Source organism: Ornithodoros turicata, chromosome 5, assembly GCF_037126465.1.
Source record: "Ornithodoros turicata isolate Travis chromosome 5, ASM3712646v1, whole genome shotgun sequence".
Classification (NCBI taxonomy): Eukaryota; Metazoa; Arthropoda; class Arachnida; order Ixodida; family Argasidae; genus Ornithodoros; species Ornithodoros turicata.
Genome location: NC_088205.1, coordinates 44,653,493 through 44,671,013, shown reverse-complemented (window position 1 = coordinate 44,671,013; position 17,521 = coordinate 44,653,493). Strand labels below are relative to the sequence as shown.

Sequence of the window (17,521 nt, the reverse complement as noted above, 5' to 3'; positions counted from 1 at the left end):
CAAAACACTTCCGCCGTGGTGGGCGACGCCGTTAGTGTAATCATACACGCAAGACAATTGCGGGCACATGGAGTAGTGGCAGCAACCTGAAAACGATACATTTTCTTGTTACATATGAGTAATCAAAAATATACATTCCCACATGTTTCGTTTTGTCGTTTGTAGGAAGCGCTAGTAAGGGAAGAGCACTTGGTTGGTCACATGCAAGCCACAATGCGAGAGGTGCCGATATTTAGATTACGCGATCAAAAATTAAAAGTCTAGAACCATGCACACTTCCCCTTGCAACTACTTCCCCAGCATCGTGAGACATGACACCCATGACATGACACCATGTATTCACGCATAGTGTAATGATATGCAGGAATGAAAAAGATGCCAACATACCTGTAATCCAGTGTCCCATAAGTTTGATTCGATTTTTTGGCAGCTACCATGAAGAGCAAATGCACGATTCACAAGTTTCGTTTCGCCATTTTCATTGTTGATTTCACAAGCGTCGAGCAATCCCACGTGACCTCCTTTGGATCAGTGAAAAATGAAAATTACTCGCGCCATGAACATATATGTTCATCTCAGCGCAAATCACGTTTTGCATGCTATAGAAGGAGGGGGGATCAATACTCTTCCTTTCGTGTTTTGATATCTTGTTGTTTTGCTACTCTCACTTCGGAGTTCGGATGGTGTCTAGCAACGTTGGGTACCTCGTTTCTTGTGTGTGAGCGAGTGGTTGACTTGCTGTTTACGATGTGTTCATATATCGCTTTGTAGTGCTGTAATGTGCAAATTAGCGGACTTTATAGCGGCTCTCTATTTTCCGTCGTTGTCTTTCGAGCAGCGCCTGTTGTTCCGGTAAAAATCGAGTTGAATGAATCGCCACAGCCCCAACGTATATCGCGCAGTGTTGACCAAGACCAAGTCAAGCAGGAATTCTGGTGAGTAATGCTTTCGTAGATTGCCTGTCTTAGTAGTGTGCTGTCCACACATAGTTGGATTCTCATAAGAGTAATTTAAATTAATCAAAACAGCTGAAGTGCCTGTAATAGATGTAACTCGGTATCCGTTCGTAGGTTTGCGCCGTTTCTAGTTGGTTGCGCGTTTAGGAACAACAAATTTATTCGAAGACGATAAGATACCGATAATGCATCACCGTACAGCAGCATTTACTCGTATCATTGTGAGCCATATTTCATTTGTTAAAATTTGTCGTCGTATTTCTTCAAAAATAAAAGCGCAAGTCGGCGTACTTGAATTGATCCCCAAGAACTGCTTACGTCGAACGTCTGCAAATGTTGTACTTATGTGCCTTCGCGCACCATAGTAGGCACAAAGCATATCTGATTAGAATAAATACTTCAAGAGGAAGTCATTCAAATACACTGTTATTTATAGCTGGTTTTCCATTCCAGGCATGGTATGTGGCTGCACGAAAGATTCCGAAAAAGAAAAACAACAACATGGCTAACAGGATGTTGCTGCCCAGGGAGTCCTGGCGAAGAGGTGAGCTGTTAAGATCATCATAAGGTTCTGTTGTGAAGTGAGAAATTTTGTAGTAATTCGTGCACTACTTTTATAAAAAAGAAACCAGAAATGGAAAGTTATGCATGCATCATTTCATGAATTGTAATGTATTACTATTTGATATTCACATGTTTCCATTAAGGGAATGAACTACTGAACCTATATTCATATCATGGTCATGCTCTGTGTTTACCTGGAAGTCACATTTTTAAGGCTTGTCATTCTTTTGTCTAAATGAATATTTATGTTAACCTTGTATGAAATAGCAGACGCGTATCAACACGTGTGCAGCTTGTGCACATTAAAACGAGCCATGTAGAGACAAATGCTTGTTGTTGTTTTTTCTTTTTTTTAAATATTCTAGCCTATTCATGGTTGCTCATCGCTTCTTGCAGGTTTACTCATTCCAGAAGCAAGAATTGTATCATTGTAAGGCGAATGGAAATAAACTGACATCGACTGAGATAGGTGCTCTGTCATGGCCAATGACTGTAGGATGGCTCCAAAAGCGTCACAACAAAGCCAATATTCATCTAGCTCTCTACAAGTAGCTAACTCCACATAGTAGCCTGCTTCACAGCCTACACTACCTTGTGGGAGTACACATTACACAATATGTTGCATTGTGCTGTGGTATGATAACATACCGTTTGTCTCGCAATATGTGTATATAAATATGATAAGGGCCCTAAGGGCACAGTGCATGGCTTATACCCTGCTGAATATATATCCATACCTGGCTGCGACATTGCATATCAATGCAGGTTACAATACACATTTTGACATTTGGCCGTTATGAGACATCTTCGCCCGTATTGAGACTTTGGCCGTAATGAGACACTTGGGGATTAAAGGATTATCGGCCGTATTGAGACTTTCGGCCGTATTGAGACATCGGCCGTAATGAGACTTCGGCCGTAATGAGATACAATCGAAATTTGTGTTAAAAACAGGTGGTGCATTGAGACGAACCTGTTTTGTAACACAAACTTCATAGGAGAGTTGTCACTTCTTTTTTTTACAGTGCTTGCGCTACATATACTCACGTTAGATGGGCCGCCTGGTGTTCAAACCACGACCATCTCTATAATACACGACCATAACACTCGCCCGTTCGCCTATGGGACTTCCGTCCGCGCCTCGAGGAGCGGAAGTGCCGTATTTACGCGCGGAGCGCCCGCCAGGGGCGCCACTTGCGGGACCCAGAAGAGCGCCTGTTGTAGCTCAGCTGTGTGCAATATGAGTGGTCCTTGTGGTTAATTCTTCGTGCGTACATGTTTGTGTATTGTCGCAGGTTCTCCGTTCATGTAGAGCTAAGAGTTCTGAAACTAAATACTCAGAAATAGGCTATGCACTGAAGCGTAGGTGGCATGTAAAACTGTGAAACTCGCGCACTATGTGCCGTACATCGTACACATAAACTTGGCAGCAGCACCTTGTGTGTTGGGCCAGTTATCATGCGTTTATGATTGTCAGACGCAAGCGCGTTCAGACTTTACGTTTCACGTGAGAAGCGTTCCATGTTAACAATCTGGGCAGTTACAGAGAATGGGTGAATGCGACCGTAAGAAGAAACTGTTCCTGGCAAAGAGATGACTGACACCTGTTACGACGTCCAACAGAATTTGTTGTATAAGCAAGCACTTCAGTTTTAAATCAGCAGTTGCTTGTTTTGTTTTCCTACTTATTGGTCCCTTTTTATTTTACTTTTACACTTTTTTTTCTTCTTTTGCGGTTTGCCATTACAATGCTCTGCTAACCTTTATTATGCTGTTCGGATAGAAGCCACTCTGAGAGTTTTTCTTGATGGTGGCTTTTCTGCGACGCTACCTTGTGGTGCCTTTTTTGTGTTCGTTTTGCACTCCTGGGAGATGCAAGGCTGTGTAAACTTCGTGATCACTAAACGTAGGTACCGTAGCCATGGTGCCACGTCTGAGAATTTTGCGCTTTGCGTTGATGCTAAAGTCTTCGGCCTTGAAATGCCAAGAACACGCAGAGTTCGAGCTAGCATGCAGGCGAAAAACGATTTTAGATGGAGAGTTTTTCGCTGTTGTTGCAGACAATGGTCGCGGCTGATTACTTTGTTGTACGAAGCATCATCACCAAATTTAATGCAAACCTTTGCTCATCGGCACCAGTGAAGATGCGGTTCTCCTTTGCGAATCTGATTGTACGGCCGAACACAAGAATCCTAAGTTATGCAGTCAAAAACTTCTAATATTAAAATTACCGTGATAATCTAACAAATAAGTGCTATTTTTCCTTGCTGACTTGTTGTTATGTTCATCGTTATTTCTGTAATTCCAGATGACATCTTCATCACAGTATTTATGGTACTAGTTACGGCATTTAAATACTGTATATGTATTTTATATTTAAATACTCCTGTCGAAAAGTATTTATGAAGAGTATTTAAACACCCCTTTCAACAAAGTATTTTGTATTTATATTTAAATACTCGAAAAATGCATTCATGTCCACTCCTGGTCGGAGGCCACGGTTCATTATTTGTGTTTTTCGGAGAGAGATGGGTAAAAGGTACCCAGCTATATTAGATAAAACTATTTATGGTACACACTGCCATCCAAAAAGTGCACCCTATATGAAATGACACAATCTCAATTCGCAATGAAGATACTTGTGTCAAGACGCCGTGATATATTTCGAGCCACTTCTCCCGTAAGACAGCATTTGAGCAGAACTCGTGGAATGAAATACTTGTGTTCGACACTGCTTTCTTCGGCTTTCAAAGCGGGACGGTGCAGTACACCATCACGTCTGCACCATGCACAAACCATGCACTGAAGACAAACACTGTCCACCGCGTGAAAAATAGCAAAAATCCAAACGCGAATGGCTGCAGCAACGGTATCCGCATAGCATGCGTCGTCTGCCGATGGTCCCGTATTCAGCGCCACAAACGCGCAGCGGTCGTATGGCGAAACTTCATCAGTGGCGCTGGAGCTAGGTGCGAGTGTGATGGTCGTGTATTATAGAGATGGTCGTGGTTCAAACAGGTTGATTGCGGCTCGTATGGCAGTGGACAGACACTCTACATGGCCGAACCGTCAAATATAGCTTCACATGCCCGTACATTTTTATTTTTTATTTTTTTAGTATCCACTGCCGTTAATTTTTCCCATCGTCCACAGAAGGATAAAGACGAGGCACTTTGCGGCTGGGCCCGAACTTGTCGGTACAAGCTTCAGTTCTGGCATAACGTGGGGACGGCTCACTCCAAGGGACACAAAAGTACAAAGACAACTGTGAGTCAAGCAGTATACCCTGCATTTTGGGGTTGAGGTCAATGAACGTAACAGGTCAATGCTGACTGGAAAGTATGCTCAGACAGTATCTTCCCGCACGTCTGTCAGTAAAAGAATTGAATAACGTGATCAGGGCCAATGAGCGGAAGGCGACAAGACATTTTTTATTTAAATTCAATATTCTCGATAACACGCATTCGTTCTGACATAGCGTGTTGACGACGCTTCGGCTAATGAACGTAAAAGTTCAAAGGCATCTTTAACCCGCGTAGGGGGACTTGCAGCCGTACCCTACAGCACAACCTCGGGGTTTTCGCATGCCTTTTTTGTGTATGCGCGTGTGTGGTAAGAAGAGAGAAAACACCGACAGTCCCTACAGCGCAATCGTTCTGCAATGAACATGGTAAGGGAGAGACTTTCTTTTCTGTCGTGATCCTAAGCGGTATGGCGCTTAGACTGGTTTGATCTGTTGAACGAGTTGTATCTCTTGACTCGCCTCTCACGTGACCGGGTGGATCTCCTGATCGGGTTGGAAGTCTTGACGCTTTCGATCTCTTCACTCGCCTGTCACGTGGCCGGTTGGATCTGCTAACTCAGTGGATCTCTTGACTGGTTAGATCTATTTGCCGGATGCGCGCAATGAACAAAATAAAGAAAAAATGGTGTTCATTCACGATTTTTTGCGGCCGATCTACCGAACGGATTGTTCTGAAAACAGCTACGATATCAGGTGACAGAAAGGAACCGATGTTCTCATTGGGACAACTTCGCAGCTTTTATTAATAAAAAGTTAATTAACGATTTTTAGGTAATTAGTCATTGGATGATTGAGCAACAGATGGCCAAGAACGCCCGCCAGCCCGGAGATGATAGAAGTGAAAACAAGATGTCTATAGCCCTTATAGTTTTTTTTTAAATGAAAAAGCTGTATTAAAAAAAAAGACACCCTGTATGCCAGAAAGTAAGACAAATAATTCCGTAACCTAACGGAACGTGATTAATGAAGTGGTGAGCTTTTGTCCGCATTTAACGTTTTGCGGGTGAGCTTATGCTGGGTGAGCTTTCGTCCCGGAGCCCAAAAGTTCTCAGAAGGTATCTGCCGAAAGTCCCACAATCCTGCGGCGAGTACGTCGCCAGTTAGAATGTTTTATCAATTCAGCCGGAACACCCTCTATAAGATAATAATAATACTGTTAATAATAATAATTATTATTATTATTATTGATGGGCTTACGTCGCTAGATCCTGTATAAGAGCTACTTCATATATGCATGACATGGTACTTTATGTATGACACTTGGAACTGAGAGTGTTGTTTGGTGGCACTATTTAGTGCAAGTAGTGCGCGTTCGTATTTTCCGTCACAGAGAAAATGAGCATTATGGCATCATTGTCTACCCCTGCCTCTTATTTTTTTTTTTTTCGTAAAGCGCACCGCGTGAATTTGGATCGTGAGCACCTGTGTACTTGTTCATATATATAAGGTTGACATTTCGTGTGCGCAGAAGGAACAGGGCTCCTGAGCAGAGACCACATGTCCTCCCAACAAGCTTAAACGAAATGACAATTCCGGCGGAATACGCCAGGAAAAATCACGGAACTCAATTCCTGCTAGATGACTTTGGTTTGGGACACACCGAAAAAGTTACAATATTTGGAAGCCCAGCAATGCTATCTGCCCCAAGGTGCATGTAAAAAGGTAGCGACATTCCTATCAGGCCCTGCGTTTTCAAATCTACGCCATGTTTCGACGGGCAACGCCATCCATCCGTTGTGCGAACACCTACAGTTGTGACATCACTCATGAAATCCCGTGAAGTCACAATCGACGTCAGTTCACGTGTCACGCACTTCCGTTTCTCTTTCAATTCCTTCCCTTTCCCCCCTCACCCCGCACGCGCTTCGTTTTCCTTTACTTCCACCGCGACTTCGAGCAGTTGTTCGAAGGCCGATTGATCGACTGTTTGACCGTGGAAGTAGCCCAATGAACAAAGCAACGAAATACTAGACAGAGAACACTTCATGTAAGAGCGCACTGGTAACAAGTTTAGTGACAAATCACTCCTAGTAACATACCGTGACAACCCGTGACAACCCGTGCGAACATTAAGAGGTTTATGCGTGGTAGCATGGCGTTTACAGGATCCGCAATCAGTATACACAAGGCTATGCACGGTACCAGACGTTGTGTGGTGCACTTATGGTCTCATAAGGGTCCTGCTGAAGATTGGATTACAAGAAAGCTTTCGAAGAAGCTAGTCCATTTCACCATCACACATCACTGGAACACAAGGTCTACAATCTGTGTAAGTGCACTTTGGAATATATGCCACTGGTATGATATGGTACGACAGGCAATAACTCTCAATATACAATCTGTATATCACCAGTAACTTTACATGCAGATCACAAGTGAACGTAGGTCTCAACAAGGCGGCGCTCGAAAGGGCATGGAGGGTTACTTCTTCTGCCACATCTGTCATAATGCTGCGCGGATTGCTTCACCTTTTTAAAGGGTGCGATTCATTCAAGATAGCAATTATCAGACACTAGGGAGGGCAGAAAGCAGCAAGTGTGCATGGCCCCTTGTACATGGTATATGCACAGTCAACCCGAGACATTCAAAATAACACAATACCACAAAATGCATAGTAAGCACCAAGGAACACTATATTACTGAGTGAAGCACGCTCTACTACGAACAATGTATCTAAGCTCACCAGAAGCATTTGCGTGGTCTTCACGTGCACCGAGTGAAAATATGAAGGAGGTTAAACAAATATGTACAAACAGCAGCCTTGCAACTTGCCTTCTGCCCTCGCATACACTATACAATCCCTCAGCTCTGCATTTTTGCGTCCACAGGGATTAAAAGAAACGCACTCGAACAAACGAACTGAATAAGTCAGCTTACAGTGACAGAGAACACAAAGTTGATATGTTTCGTTTGACCATATCTAAGATTTCCTGAGGGCTTAGACCTTGTGCAGTAAGGAACCTGTCAACATTGCACTCAAAATTTCTTCACAGGTGTTAGCAAATGCAGCAATGTTCTTTCAGACTCTGCACGAGTTCATAGATTGTTCTTGATTGCTGACGTCATGAGACTTTCAAAGCTGCACCACAGCTCTTTGGTCCAGTTATACTCCGTCCACTGCAGGGTCAACGGTTCTGTTCTTCCGGCAATTTCTGCGCTAATGACGCGTAAGACCACGGCAGCGTATATCACAGTACTGACAGCCCTGAAGAACGAGTGCGGGCGCGAAAACCAAGCGGACGTTGCAGTGCTGGACTTTGAGCAAGCGGCCACCAACGCCTTCCAGCATGTGTTCCCTAACACTGTTGTGCGTGGATGCTTCTTCCAGTTATCTCAGTGCATATACAGGAACGTCACAAATGTTGGCCCGCAGGAACTGTACGCAGCTGTCCCGGACATCAGCCTAAAAGTCGAAATGATTGCCGCTCTAGCTCTGGTGCCGGAGGACGACGTCGCCCTAGCATTCGATGCTATGGAAGAGAACATTCCGCAAAATCTCCTAGATTATTCCGAGGATAACTTCATCGGTCGAAGGGCCGGACAAGGAAGACGGGACCCATGCCCCCCCCCCCCCCATAGCGATATGGCACCACTATCAATCGGCTCTGAGCCGCGACCCGAAGATGACTAACAGCCTGGAAGGCTGGCATCGCGGTTTCCAGACACATGTTCAGTGCTCCCACCGAACTATCTGGAAGTTCCTCGGCGTTCTCCACAAGGAAGACGCAATGCATATTTACATCGCTTGGAACTCCTCGTAATGTGCCACCGCGAGCGACAGCCAAAACAATACCGAGACTGCGCACAAAGACTGAAGACGCTTGCCACGAACTACGACCAAACGCAGCTGTTACGTTATGTGAAAGGAGTTGTCTACAATGTTGCTGTATAGTTTACTTTTCTTAAATTGTGTTTTGGTTAGTGTAATAAAAACCTGTTTGCCATATATATGGTCCTGCGACTGCTTTGAACTGGGTCGAGGTTTCACTGTCTGTAGTACTCGTTCGCAACATTTTCCTTGCACTGGGCGAAGAAGAAAGCGAAAACAACGTAAGCGGGGTCACGGTCAAAATTTTTGGAGATGCATAATATAAACCTCACGCCGGCGTTGAAAATTTCGAGGAAAGGGTATGGACATAAAAAAGGATCGCCTGCTCTCCTGAAATACGTCCTTGTACCGAAATGACCGTGCGGCCGAACTGTCCGTGCACCGAAATGTTCGTGCACCGAAATGTCCGTGCACCGAAATGTCCGTGCACCGAAATGTCCGTGCACCGAAATGTCCGTGCACCGAAGTGTCCGTGTACCGAAATGTCCGTACCGAAATGTCCTAGAGCCGTTATTCCCTATACGTTCCCTTCTTTTAACACATCGGGGCACGGGGCTTTCTAGAATGCCTGCAAGACGTGGCACACTTCCCCAGTCACAAATAGGTCACTGCGTGCGTCACACTTTGGGTGTGGAAAGTTACCTACTGTTTTACAATCCTGCAAACATATGAGTTCCCACGATGGGACTGCCACTCTGGCCACCAAAATGGACACCTCCCTTCTACGTGGTTCGCCGCAAGGCTTACACATTAAACATCGAGAAAAAATATGCGGCAAATTAGGACAGTTTAAAACACAAATATTTGTTGAACTGCGTCACTTCTATCTCGGTGTAAATGTTCTAGTAGGTCACAGAGATAACAGTGGAAAATTTTCCTAAACTAGCTCTACCCATAATTTTTTCAAAACTCGGTTAAGACCAAGCTGAAGTGGGCCAACTGTCGTGTTTAGCAAACATCAAAGCCGTAGGCGCATGTGTGTGACGTATAACCCCAGCTTACCCCGCTTTGCAGCAGAGCAGATAAGAGTTGTTGTCAGGGTTAACTCTGGCTACTTTCCCCCGCAGTTATGACCTCATATCCGCTTCTCTTGCCAACTCTGGCTATTTTACGCCCGCTTAGAGTAACTTGGAGTTGCAGGAGTTGAATACGAAAACGCTTAAACTAGGAAAAGCTCCTTCCCAGATAAGCGGAGGTCATGTTGTTTTCGCGCTCGACAAGTGCGTAGTGCTGGTTTCGGTGAAATACATTATCTTTTCGTTGCAGATACACAGAAGTTATCCCAACTGCGTTCTTCGCGACGTGGACTGTAGTTTACGCATACAATATCTTCGACTGGGAAGACCAGTGAGTGATTGCTTTTGTCATGACATAATTGCATAATGGTCGGACCGTCAATTCAAACCTTGTGCGCCAATGGTTCAAATATGAGTTGTTTAGCTTCCCATGAGTCGCATAAAATTCTCATCTTTCGGTGTTACGAAAACGCGTAGCTGCATTGTAGCAACTTTGAAGAAGGGCTCATATGAGTATGCGTGGCTCAGAACCACCGCGCAGCACGCTATGGTATGAAATCGATTTATTGAAGGATATTCCGGCTGTGGTGAATGCTGCCACACGGAAAAGTCAAAGAAACATTTTCTGTTGTGACGGGACTGAGTTTGCAGGGGCAACGTAGGAAAGAATTCACCGCATCTGTTCCGATGATTGTATCTCATTACGGCCGAAAGTCTCAATACGGCCGATAATCCTTTAATCCCCAAGTGTCTCATTACGGCCAAAGTCTCAATACGGCCGAAGGCAGTCTCATTACGGCCGAAGATGTCTCATAACGGCCAAATGTCAAAATGTGTATTGTAACCTGCATTGATATGCAATGTCGCAGCCAGGTATGGATATATATTCAGCAGGGTATAAGCCATGCACTGTGCCCTTAGGGCCCTTATCATATTTATATACACATATTGCAAGACAAACGGTATGTTATCATACCACAGCACAATGCAACATATTGTGTAATGTGTACTCCCACAAGCTAGTGTAGGCTGTGAAGCAGGCTACTGTGTGGAGTTAGCTACTTGTAGAGAGCTAGATGAATATTGGCTTTGTTGTGACGCTTTTGGAGCCATCCGACAGTCATTGGCCATGACAGAGCACCTATCTCAGTCGATGTCAGTTTATTTCCATTCGCCTTACAATGATACAATTCTTGCTTCTGGAATGAGTAAACCTGCAAGAAGCGATGAGCAACAATGAATAGGCTAGAATATTAAAAAAAACAACAACAAGCATTTGTCTCTACATGGCTCATTTTAATGTGCACAAGCTGCACACGTGTTGATACGTGTCTGCTATTTCATACAAGGTTAACATAAATATTCATTTAGACAAAAGAATGACAAGCCTTAAAAATGTGACTTCCCGGTAAACACAGATCATGACCATGATATGAATATAGGTTCAGTAGTTCATTCCCTTAATGGAAACATGTGAATATCAAATAGTAATACATTACAATTCATGAAATGATGCATGCATAACTTTCCATTTCTGGTTTCTTTTTTATAAAAGTAGTGCACGAATTAACATTCGTGCACTACTACAAAATTTCTCACTTCACAACAGAACCTTATGATGATCTTAACAGCTCACCTCTTCGCCAGGACTCCCTGGGCAGCAACATCCTATTAGCCATGTTGTTGTTTTTCTTTTCTGGAATCCTTCGTGCAGCCACATACCATGCCTGGAATGGAAAACCAGCTATAAATAACAATGTATTTGAATGACTTCCTCTTGAAGTATTTATTCTAATCAGATATGCTTTGTGCCTACTATGGTGCGCGAAGGCACATAAGTACAACATTTGCAGACGTTCGACGTAAGCAGTTCTTGGAGATCAATTCAAGTACGCCGACTTGCGCTTTTATTTTTGAAGAAATACGACGACAAATTTTAACAAATGAAATATGGCTCACAATGATACGAGTAAATGCTGCTGTACGGTGATGCATTATCGGTATCTTATCGTCTTCGAATAAATTTGTTGTTCCTAAACGCGCAACCAACTAGAAACGGCGCAAACCTACGAACGGATACCGAGTTACATCTATTACAGGCACTTCAGCTGTTTTGATTAATTTAAATTACTCTTATGAGAATCCAACTATGTGTGGACAGCACACTACTAAGACAGGCAATCTACGAAAGCATTACTCACCAGAATTCCTGCTTGACTTGGTCTTGGTCAACACTGCGCGATATACGTTGGGGCTGTGGCGATTCATTCAACTCGATTTTTACCGGAACAACAGGCGCTGCTCGAAAGACAACGACGGAAAATAGAGAGCCGCTATAAAGTCCGCTAATTTGCACATTACAGCACTACAAAGCGATATATGAACACATCGTAAACAGCAACCACTCGCTCACACACACAAGAAACGAGGTACCCAACGTTGCTAGACACCATCCGAACTCCGAAGTGAGAGTAGCAAAACAACAAGATATCAAAACACGAAAGGAAGAGTATTGATCCCCCCTCCTTCTATAGCATGCAAAACGTGATTTGCGCTGAGATGAACATATATGTTCATGGCGCGAGTAATTTTCATTTTTCACTGATCCAAAGGAGGTCACGTGGGATTGCTTGAAAATGGCGAAACGAAACTTGTGAATCGTGCATTTGCTCTTCTTGGTAGCTGCCAGAAAATCGAATCAAGCTTATGGGACACTGGATTACAGGTATGTTAGCATCTTTTTCATTCCTGCATATCATTTCACATTACACTATACGTGAATACATGGTGTCATGTCATGGGTGTCATGTCTCCCGATGCTGGGGAAGTAATTGCATGGGGAAGTGTGCATGGTTGTAGACTTTTAATTTTTGATCGCGTAATCGAAATATCGGCACCTTTCGCATTGTGGCTTGCATGTGACCAACCAAGTGCTGTTCCCTTACTAGCGCTTCCTACAAACGACAAAACGAAACATGTGGGAATGTATATTTTTGATTACTCATATGTAACAAGAAAATGTATCGTTTTCAGGTTGCTGCCACTACTCCATGTGCCCGCAATTGTCTTGCGTGTATGATTACACTAACGGCGTCGCCCACCACGGCGGAAGTGTTTTGCGTACACGCGTTTCAGCATGAAGCCTGCAGGTAACATCTGATGTTTACCCTTCGGATATTCTGAATTTACATATTGTCGCTTAGAGGAATTCCGAATGCCCAGAGTGACACACACTTTTAACATTGTGACATCAGTGCAGTGGCATAAGCTCTAATGTAGTGCCCCACGAAAATGAACAAGGGGTAGTGGTTTATCCAGAATCCCAAGCACGAGAAGGGTGTTGGAAAAAATTGTTGGAATAGTTACGTCATTACAGCTTAACATATCATTACAGATGTATCTGGAGCTGAAATCGCAAGGGCACCCCCTGTAGGGGGTGCACAGGCAAAAAAGTTAGGGGGGGTCTGGATAAAGCACTGACGAGGGGGACTCCTCCACCCCATGTCAAGCCTCATAAAACACCTCCTGAAATAGTTTCCTGGCTATGCAGCTGCATTATTATGACGTAATTGTCATTGTTGTCCATAATTCTTGAATATGTTTTGAATATATGAAAAAAAAAAGTCTGCTTGACAGCATATGTCTTATAGTCATCATCAAACAAGAGCATATGTCATTTTGTTCAGTGGCTTATGTACTTTTTTGTAAATTTCAGGTGGACGTAAATTGTAGAAGGCAGCTAGTGGGGGAGAAGATCATGGTCATAGGTCATGTGACTCCTGGAGCTCCCAGTGGGCTCCCTTGTGGAGTACTTTTCAGAACACACACACATACAGTTTGCTCACAGAACCAACGAGTAGGATGTTGCTTGAATACTGAGAGAAAATGGCGTAACACATACAAATATCGTGTGACACATATGACAATAAAAACATTTTTCACGAGGGATGCATGAAACACTGTCGCAATATTGTGTGCATGAACCATTGTGTGTGACACAAGCCGTGGGGGACACCGCCTCGGACACATTTTGGGAAGCATAAAACACAGTATATACAGAGCTAGTATGGTGGATGCTTCTTTTTTCTTTTTGGCCGTTATGAGACATCTTCGGCCGTAATGAGACTACCTTCGGCCGTATTGAGACTTTGGCCGTAACGAGACACTTGGGGATTAAAGGATTTTCGGCCGTAATGAGACTTTCGGCCGTAATGAGACTTCGGCCGTAATGAGACTCGGGCCGTAATGAGATGTTACCGTTCCGATTACACCAGTACGAAGAAAATCCAGATTAGGCGACGCGAAAGGTAGCGTGTACCCCGTACCCGCGTCGCTGTCGATAATCTAGAGTCTTCGCAATCATGTCCAAATTTCCCGACGGAACGTGGTGGGGCCCGCAGCAGCAGTGCTATAACTGTACAGATTGTGTAAAGGGCTAAGAAATACTTCACTTAGTGCGAGTCATTCCTCAAAGCGTATGACAATTTATGCTTCTAACTAGAGATTTGCACTTCTATGATAGGCAAACCTGATCGATGGGCAAGACACGGAAACAACACAAACACGTGGGCTCAAGACCAGCAAGACGTTTATTCGATAATAACAACTTCAAGAACACGTAGACGGTGCGTGGGAGACAGAGAGAGAGGGGAGAAGGGAATTGAGGACAAGTGAGTTGAAGGAAGGTCATAGGAGGCGGCTGAAAGCCGAGTGGATATAAACAGACGGTACACTAATACAATTGCCCACACTGTTTGGCCAATGCTTCTGTCAAAAGACGTCTTCGTCTGTCCGGTTCCCACGCTAGCACCGCCGTTTGGGAACAAAGGGGTTGACAATTATTATTACGGAGTCTTAGATGGTCTGACAAATTTGAATCAGGGCTGTTTTTATGTTGGAAGAAACCTTTGGTTAGCGCATTGAGACGTCTGTCCTATGTATACATTGCCACAAGCTAAAGGACTTCTATATGCAACATTTTTTTTTCGCACAGGGGACAAACTTGATGGTTTTGTGCTCAACATTACATCCAGAATCTGGTTTCGAAAAAGGCGTTAAATGATTTAACCTGAAATGGTTCCTAAAGATGAGGCGGGCCCCCATCTCCTTCGACACAGCCGTCAAATTATGTTAAATCTTGTGATAGTACGCAACTACTGGAATGTTTTTCTCTTTTTCTTCCGTTAAACTTCTTGGGCGAGCTTGAAACAGTGCAACGAAATTGCGCTGGATTAGCTTAAGCTCATATTCTGCTCTGTGTAATTTGGTGGTCTGTAGTTGAGAGCACTGAACACAAAATGCGAGCAAGACTTGGTCAGTGCACCGGTTATCAAGGAATTTATCTAACTATTTTTTACTAGATTAGAATGGCAACTTATCCTAGATAAGACGGGTTTTTTACTTGATGCACCATACTCCCTACATAAACCATCTTTGAAGTAGTGTAAGGTCAAATCTAAAAAGTTCAACTTCCCGTCGGTAGGGTGCTCTTCCGTAACTCGGGGGTCGATTCGCGGCCCACACGTTGCAATTTTACCAAGCAAGAACGGGAACGAGACATAGATATCCAATGATCCACATGTCTGGCCACCAAAACGGTGTCAGGCAGACGTGAATTTACGAAAGCACTTAAATGACAGTCGAGGCAACCTAGAGAGATTTCAGATAAAAACGGTGCCACTATCGAACCTATGAAAACACCATCCTTTTGAGTTTATAAAACGCCATATATGCAAGTTACATTAGAATTCAGGTACAAATTCAGCAATTCCAAAAAATCACTTATGGCTATGCCAGTGTGAGACTGGAAACGTACAAAATTTGCGTTCAAAATATCCGAAACACGTTTCAACAGCAAATGTTTTCTAAGAGAAGAGTACAGAACTTTCACATCCAACGACGTCGCGAACATTTCAGAACCATGAAACGGCAAAAGCATTCTGACGTTTCTTGGTCAGAGAGTCCTACTGACGGGAAGTTTTTAGATTTGACCTTACACTTCAAAGGTATGCTGGGAATATGGTGCATCAAATAAAAAAAGCCCTCCAACCTATGGTGAGTAGCCATTCTAAGCTGGTAAAAAATAGTTTGATAAATTCCTTGATAACCAGTACCCTGACCAAGTCTTACTCGAATTTTGTGTTCAGCCCTCTCGAACTACACTGCGCCAAATTACAAAGAGCAGGAAATGAGCTTAAGCTAATCCAGCAAAATTTACTTGCACAGTTTCAAGCTCGCCCGAGACGTTTAATGGAAGGAAAAGAGAAAAGCATTGCACTAGTTTCGTACTATCACAAGATTTCACATAATTTGACGGCTATGTCGAAGGAGATGGAGGCTTGTCTCCTCTTTAGGAAGAATTTCAGGTTAGATCGTTTAACGCCTTTTTCGAAACCAGAGTCTGGATCTAATGTTGAACACAAAACCCTCAAGTTTGTCCCGTAAATGTGCAAAAAATGTTGTGTATAGAATTCCTTGAGCTTGTGGCTTTGTACACATAGGTCAAACGTCTCAATGCGTTAAACAAAGGTTCTTTCAACATAAAAACAGCCCAGATTCAAATTTGTGGGACCATCTAAGGCTCTGCAATAATTATCAACCGTGTTGTCCCAAACGACGATGCCTGCGTGGGAAATGCACAGGTGAAAACGTCTTGCCATGCAATTGGCCATGCAAAATGTGGGCAATTGTATTAGTGTGCCTTCTGTTTGTATCCACCAGGCCTTCAGACGCCTCCTATGACCCTCCTTCAACTCACTTGTCCTCAATTCCCTACTCCCCTTTTTCTGTCTCCCACGCACCGTCTAAGTATTCTTGAAGCTGTTATTATCGATTAAACGTCTTGCTGCTTTTTGAGCCTTCGTGTTTGCGTTGTTTACGTGTCTTGCCCATCGATCAGGATTGCCTATCATGGAGTTGATCCATCGGCTAGCCTGCATTTACGCCATTCTATCTATGTTTTCCGGGTGAAACCAAAAGTTCGAAGAACATGCCGATAATTTCTTTTCTACGTTGATTTTAAATCCGAGATCAGTTGCACGTGTCATTGACATTGCAAAGAAACAGCTACATAAAGAAACAACCGTGGATATCTGGGAACGGGTAAGGCCAAAGTTCTGTGGCGAACCTCGTCGAGGCTTCCTGTGGTAGCATAGTAGCCGAGGCGAGGACTACGCAAGTGCACGTCGGCCAGGAGCGAGAAGAACAAAAGATCTAACAGCAGAGAAATGGCCCAGCGGACTAGGCGAGACCATTTCATTATGTGTCCATGGTACGCGGCGCAGTTGCTTATGTTTGTGACTATGTGTAGAACATCGGGGTGGATGACACATTGGTCTGTGAATCTTTGTGCGCTGCAATGCGGTTGCGTGCTACAAAATGTTCCTTGTGCCTTCACCAAAAATACGACAGTTGATAGGGAGGTGCGTCATTGTGTGTCGCCGTTGAAGACGAGCCAAACTTCGACGTTTGCAGTGCCCACCGACGGTTTGGCAGCATGGGCGTTTCGAGTGGGGGTACAGAGGGCCGTGCCCCCCTCAAGCTCTATAATCACCGATTGTGGGAATTGTCCGCACTTGACTAGCGGGTCGTCGTTGTCAGATATCATAATAATTTTATCCACTGAATCCCCTGCATATCAGTGGTTTCGATTGTCGTCATTCTTTAACGATGAGGGAACATCTCTTTGAGTTTGAGGAGTAAGCGCAGGGACGCGGACTAAGGGCACACCAAAAAATACGAAGGAGCAGACGAGACAGGCTCAAAACCAGCAATGCCACTCCTATTAGACAAATCACAAAAATGTTAGAAAAACCACACACAAAAAACTCAATATGTTTCCCTCATCGCATCT

At 43.9% G+C, this 17,521-nt stretch overlaps 1 protein-coding gene and 3 long non-coding RNA genes across 7 annotated transcripts in view; 3 read left to right on the top strand and 1 right to left on the bottom strand.

The window, feature by feature from the left end:
* LOC135395622 (sodium-dependent low-affinity dicarboxylate transporter 1-like) overlaps positions 1–17,521 on the top strand; it is an 80,652-nt gene that overhangs the window by 30,665 nt on the left and 32,466 nt on the right. For all 4 annotated transcript variants that reach the window (XM_064626719.1, XM_064626718.1, XM_064626720.1 and 1 more), the window contains one exon: positions 9,920–10,000. In XM_064626719.1, the coding sequence (XP_064482789.1) occupies positions 9,920–10,000 (81 nt within the window). The remainder of the gene's footprint in view (positions 1–9,919; positions 10,001–17,521) is intronic.
* LOC135395621 (uncharacterized) lies at positions 723–1,984 on the top strand. The gene is made up of 3 exons (XR_010423220.1): positions 723–935; positions 1,410–1,500; positions 1,917–1,984. It is a non-coding gene; the product is annotated as an uncharacterized LOC135395621 (long non-coding RNA).
* On the bottom strand, positions 10,725–12,122 carry LOC135395620 (uncharacterized). Its single transcript, XR_010423219.1, has 3 exons — positions 11,871–12,122; positions 11,306–11,396; positions 10,725–10,883 (listed from the first exon to the last, which is right to left on the bottom strand). It is a non-coding gene; the product is annotated as an uncharacterized LOC135395620 (long non-coding RNA).
* Positions 12,282–13,670, top strand: LOC135395619 (uncharacterized). Its single transcript, XR_010423218.1, has 3 exons — positions 12,282–12,394; positions 12,703–12,818; positions 13,385–13,670. It is a non-coding gene; the product is annotated as an uncharacterized LOC135395619 (long non-coding RNA).